Source organism: Culicoides brevitarsis, chromosome 3 (genome assembly GCF_036172545.1).
Source record: "Culicoides brevitarsis isolate CSIRO-B50_1 chromosome 3, AGI_CSIRO_Cbre_v1, whole genome shotgun sequence".
NCBI classification, from domain to species: Eukaryota; Metazoa; Arthropoda; class Insecta; order Diptera; family Ceratopogonidae; genus Culicoides; species Culicoides brevitarsis.
The window spans coordinates 6,772,829-6,779,251 of record NC_087087.1 but is presented as its reverse complement, the minus strand read 5'-3'; the positions used below and the strand labels follow the sequence as shown (position 1 = coordinate 6,779,251).

General features: G+C 26.3%; 1 protein-coding gene across 1 annotated transcript; it reads left to right on the top strand.

Moving 5' to 3' along the window:
- Nucleotides 1-1,163: 1,163 nt before the first annotated feature.
- On the top strand, nucleotides 1,164-5,756 carry LOC134833863 (uncharacterized). Its single transcript, XM_063848341.1, has 5 exons — nucleotides 1,164-1,221; nucleotides 3,040-3,164; nucleotides 3,817-4,155; nucleotides 4,212-4,296; nucleotides 5,521-5,756. Exons 1-5 carry the CDS (start codon nucleotides 1,164-1,166, stop codon nucleotides 5,754-5,756), a joined length of 843 nt encoding a protein of 280 aa, XP_063704411.1.
- Nucleotides 5,757-6,423: the final 667 nt, after the last annotated feature.

Genomic DNA, 6,423 nt, shown 5'->3' with positions numbered 1-6,423 from the left:
TTGTTTAAATCATCTAACCAAGGAATTTTGGCAATGATCTGTAAAGAGAAAAAAATATTAATAAATCAAGATTAAATTTAAAAATATAAAAAATTGAAAATCAAAGACAAAAATGAAAATATTTTTCTAATTTTTTTTTCTTTACATTAAAAAAAATGATCCAAAAATATTTTTGAAAAAAAAATTAAACTATAAAAAAAAGTTTTTCAAAGTAACCCTTGTGAAATCCTGCCTTGTGTGTATTGTTAACTTTTCGTTTCATAATTTTCATATTCGATCGTTAATTCAAAACTAACTTAATTTTTCATCCAGAAGTAAATCGGAAAAATCTTCAAGGAAAAATGTAAAAGGCCACCAAAACATCAAGTCAAAAAAAAAACCGAAAGTAACTTGTTCTACATTTCCCCGTCAAAATCAACAGTTGTACACAAAAAAAAATCCTTTTCATTTTTCATAAACACCATTTCGTTATGTTATGTTTTCACTTGACTTGGGCAGGTACTTTTCGTTGTGGTACCATCTTTTTGCGTGTGTGTGTGTTAGATATCCTTGCAATGCTTGTTTGTTGCTACTATTAAAATAAACACAAAAATATGCAAAAACAAAAAAAATAAGCAACATTACAACCAAGTCGATATTTCGTGTACTCGTCGCTCTCTAGCACAAAAGAAATAAACGAATGACAATGTTTCTATCGGCAGCAAGCATGTGAACTGACATAATAGTTGAAAATATAAAAATTATTTTTGTATACGTACCTTTACTTGCAAGTTGTTTCAATTTCTGGTTTCAGTCGAGTTTTGATGTTGGCGCGTAACGGTTGGAAAACTAAAAAGGGGGAAGTGTTAAAAATAAAATTTTATAAGAAAAAAAGAGAAAAATATTTAAAAAGAGTGACAGGGAAAGTTAAATAAATAACTGAAAAGTAATAAAAGTTAACCTTGTGTACTTACGGAAAAAAGGCAGAAAAAACGTTCAAATGTAGTCAAAAAAAAATTTTTTTTTTTGTTAAAACCCTTATTGCCTTGTAAATATCCAAAAGTGTAAAAACGTCAAGTGTTTTGTTTTTTGTAAAAAAAAATCTAAAAAAAAAAAAGAAAAAAAAATATTTTTAAATTAATCGTAGAATAGTAAGAAAAATAAAAATCAAGATGAAGAATGCAATGTTCACACCCGCAAGCTATTGCGAAATCAAGGAGCGAACGCACAAAAACGACGAAAGTAAGTCAAAACTTTTTCCCTTTTCAATTTTTTACACACCTTTGATTCAATTCAAAATTACAAAAAAAAACTTTCCGGGAATAAAAAAAATTATGTCACAATTAAAGTTCAAAGAACCCCGTTTCCCGTTGAAATAATCATCGAATCAAACGAAAATAGTTCACAGACACGATAAAAAAAACCTAATTTAAAATTTTTGTGTGATGGAACTTTATTCGTGCATTCCTCCTGGTTTCGACAAAGCCATTCGACGAAAAATTCCCGCATAGCTCGTTCGTTTTTGCTCAAGTGCCTTTAATAGCATAACAACCGAAACAATATTTTATTTTATTTATTGCGTTTTTTTTTTGTTCGTTCGGTTGGTAACTTTTGCTTCAACTCTCAACTATTTTGTCCTGAATATATATTTAGGTACATGTTACCTATATTTTTGCGTCAGTGACATGATTTGATAGTTACCAATATTTTATAATGTGATGTCTCGAGTCTATTTTTTTCCGCTGTTTACACGTTAAATGTTGTTGAGGATTTGTTTTTGATTGGAAATTTTTGTTAGATTTGTTTGGTTGGCGAAATGTAGGTGAAAGGAGTTGTTGTTGTAAAGTTATTTTGGAGTTACCTGGTTAAGCGAAACTTTTGATTTGTTGTTGGTTAATCGATGACATGTTAAAGGGTTTTAGGGTTAATTTGTTTTGATTTAAACTTTAAAGGAAGTTTTAAAGAGTTTTTTGATTTGTTTATGAGAGAGAATCTTAAGAGAAATTTTGTTTAAAATTTATTGACTTGAGTTTGTTAAAATTTTTTTAAAGAGATTTTCTTAAGATAAAAAGTTTTTGTGAAATTTTTCGGCAAAGCTTCAAAGAAACAAACTTAAAAGCTTAAGATCATCAGTTCAAGACTCAAATCTTTAAGTTTAAATCAATTTTTAATCCTAATTAGATTCAATCAATTTTATCATTCAAGGTTTTTAGAAGTCTTTTAAGGAACTAACAGCTCTGAAGATGTTTTATAAATATGTTTAGAGTAACATACCTGTGATGAAATATATACAAGCCTCATTATCGCCATATTAATTTTACTTTACTTTACGCCTTATCTCTCATTCAAAGATTTGAAATCATCTTCATGTTGAGAAAAATTGGTTAATTGATCTTCATCTTGGTCCATAAAAATTTTTAGATTGATTTCAATATATTTTTGTTTTAAAAAATTTTTGACAATTTGTTTTGAAATTTTATTTTTTCTAAATAAGTTAAGTCAATTTAATATTAAAATTGAAAATATAAAAAAAATTAAAAAGTATTTAATTGATATTTATTTAAAATTATATTATTATATTATTTATAAGAATTTTCTAAAAAAGATATTTTTCAATATTGTAAATTTTTATTAAAAATTAAAAATTGACTAAAAATATACAAAAATTGCTTTTTATCAAAAAAAAAAATAAATAAATAAAATTAAAAATAAAAAAAAATAAAATAAAAGAAATAAAAAATAAAATGAAAATTTTATTTTGCCCTGTAAACGTTGCTAAAAAAATTATTTTTAATATCTATCCGACATAATTTTATAGAAAATTGAAAAATAAATTGATTTTTTGATTTTTTTTTATATGAAAATATTTAAAAATTTTTTTAAATAATTTAATAATTTTTAAAAAAATTAAAATTAAAAAGAAAATTTTAAATAAATTTACTTACTTGCTTACATAGATGACTCCTTCAGTAGATATCGAAGTCAAAGTAACTTTTTGATCGCAACGATAAAAATTGTTACCAAAAAATAAACAAAAATTTTCAAACTTTTCCATTGCAGGAATAAAGTTACTGCATGCAATTAACGCTGTGCTGAATGAACGTCACGAAATCGAGACGAATTTCAAGCAGCTCAGCATGAAATTCAACAAGATGCAAAAAGAAGAGACGGAAAGGAGGGAAAAGGTAATTTTTTTAATGACAAATACTTACCCGAAAACTTACCTGCCAAATTTCGTGACTCCCCGCAATTCTTCATAATTTTAATTTTTTGACAAAATTTTAACAAAACTTGCGTTTTTCCTTGCTACCAATAAAAAATTGTCGCACATGTGCATATTTAGTCCTTGACCAAGTTTTGTCCCAGACGTTGCCCATTCACTCGCCAAAGCAATGAAAAAAAAAGTTCAATTATTATTCAACTAAACAAACTTTTCCTTGAATTGAAGCGAATTTATCTGTTTTATAGTTCCGTAATTTCCATTTAAGCTCATTGAATAAACAAGGAATTCAAAGTGAAAGAAGCGCTTTATTGATTCTTGACAGGGCAACGAAAAAAAAAATTTCATGCCAATTTTATGACAAAAGCTTAAGTAGCATGGAAAATTGGGTAAATAACGTCGTCTCTTAAATACCTTGGAAAAAAGTCATAAAACGTCGTAAATAAGAGACATTAACATAAACGCTTTTTTTTCGTTGCGACTTGAGTTATGAAACAATTTTTGGTGTTTAGGCTTTTGTTACTGGAACAAAAAAAATGGTTTTGTCTTTTTTTTCGTTTTTCGATTATTTTGATTGAATGAGATTTATTTACCTATTTTTGATTTTTTCGCCATAGTACGATGTGTCACGCAAAGAGCTACTGCACGAATTGGAGAAGAAAGGCGGCACATTGTGCAAGGACCATGCCCGGTTGCAACATCAAATCGATCATGTATCGTGGCATCTGGAAGGCTGTCATCGTCATCGGCCGTGTCACGGCACGCATAATCCCGCTGCCGAGCATTGTCCCAACAAAAAGTCCACGGGCAGTTGCATCTCGACGGAGGCGGGAAGTGTGCACAAGCCATCGGTCATGGGCAATCTGAAGGCGACATCGGAACGCTTGGTCAAGAGTATTGTAGATTTACGAAAGAAAATTTACATTGTACACGAGAAGCTGGAGAACGAGCTGAAGGTAATTTTTAAATTTTTTTTTTAAAAGTTAAAAATTTATTTTTTTTTAAATTTTAGCGTAAGAGAGAGATGGAGAAGAAATTATCGGATCTTCGCAAGGACATTTCTCGTCAGAAGAAATTGTTATCTGTGCGACGAAACAGTAAGAAAGTCGCCATTGCGCTAATTCGAAATCGGGCTTAGCTGCGATTTTGTGAGAAAATGGGACAAAATGTTATGGCAAGGTCGAAAATTCTTAATTTTTTAAAAGAATCTTCGAAAAATCCTTAAATAATTTTTTTTATTGGTTTAAAAATATATTTAAATAATTTTAAAAAATCTAATTTTTTTGTAGATATATTTATATGTTTAAAAAATTTTTTTAGAAAATATTTCAAAAAAAAAAAAAAAAAAATATAAAATATTTTTTTAAAAATGTTAAAAATTTATTTAATTAATTCTAATTTAATTTAAAATTAAAATTGAAAAAAATCAATTAAATTTTTTTTTTATTTAAATAATTATTTTTAAAATTAATTAAAATTCTTGAAAATTAATTTTTTAAAAACTAAATTAATTTTAAAAAAATAATTTAAAATTTATTAATTTTTTTTAGATATTTTCTAAGATTTTTATTTTATTAAATATTTTAATATTTTAGAAAAAAATAAAAAAAATTTTAAATATTTTCTCAAGCCATATTCAAATATTTTTTAAATCAATTTATTATTAAAAATTTTAAATATCAATTTAATTTAGTCTAATTAATTTTTAAATTGAAATAATTTTTTTTATTTAAATATACAAAATTAACTAAAATTCAATTTTCAATTCAATTATTTTTTTAAAAAAATTTAAAAAATATTTAAAAAAAAAATTTTTAAAAAATTTATTAAATTTTAGATATTTTCTGAGATTTTTATATTATTTAAATTTTTTTCATTATTCAATATTTTCTCAATAAAAATTTTTTATTTGAAATTAATTTAAAAATTTTTTAAAAAAATTAATTTAAAATAATGAAAATTATTCTAAAAATTTTTAATTAAATTATTTTTTATTTTGAAATTAATTTCTAATTTAATATATTTTAACTTAAAAAATTAAATTTTAATTATTTTTTTAATATTTTTTTTATTTCTAAATTAAATTATATTTTTTTAATATTGATTTTTTTAACTTTCAAAGAAATTTCGACCTTTGGATCATTTTCTCACAAAATCGCACAACCAAAAAAATTACCTTCCAAAATCCCTGCCCCTCTCATCTCTCATTCCAGATGCAACTCCATCAATGCCATCCATTTCGTCGTCGTTACCGTCCATTAACAAAAAATCGGTACGCGGAAAATAACATCAGCCAAACCGAGTGAATAAATATTGTGTAGTTTGCAATAAGGGAAAGGTACCGGAGCGTTTGCCAAGAATTATCCCTGTCATCGAGGAGCATTTGTTGGTGCACAACAATCATATTAACCAGGAATACGCACGACATCATCATCATCAGCATCAGCAGCATCAACAACAACAACCGCCCGCACAGCCAACAGCCAAAGAGCGCAACGCACTTTCATGTTTCCGCAAAAAGTTATTAGCAATTGCCGGCACTGCATTACGCAAATGAGCAAAAAAAAAGTCTTGTTGTCACATTTTTTTCTTGTCACCGTCACTTTTTACACACAAAAAATGAAAAGAATTAACATCTCACCAAAAAAAATGCAAGCGATATGATATTTATACATTCGGTTATCACACGCTAATGATTGTGATCTTCGTTATGAACATTTTTATTAACGTTAAAAAAATAATTTTTAACTCTGTTGAACAAAAAAGACAAATTTTACTTAGTTTCAATGTCTCTCATGAATGTCTATTGAATGTTAAAAAATTTTTGTTAGAGAATTTTGACGCTCTGTTTGGATTTCAATCGAATCTGGCCAGAATTTTGGTCTGCATGACATTTGCTAGCGATGACATTGCACACCGAAAAGTTAAATGATAGTCCAAAGAGATCGTCGAAATAAAAGTTAAAATCAGAACAAAAAGTAATCTTTTGAAAGATTTTAGAAAAATTGCCTGAAATCCTTTAAAAGTTATTCTTTTTGTTTGAATTACATTGTTAGAGCATGTAATAGAAAAATATTTAGACAATTTTAGACATTTTCACAAAAAAAAAAGAAAAATGTTAGAAGAGTAAGCATCACATTTTAGTGATAATAAGTACTTAGAACTTGTAGATTTTTCACACATTTTCATAAATTCAAGAAAGAAAAATATTAACAGAAAGGAAA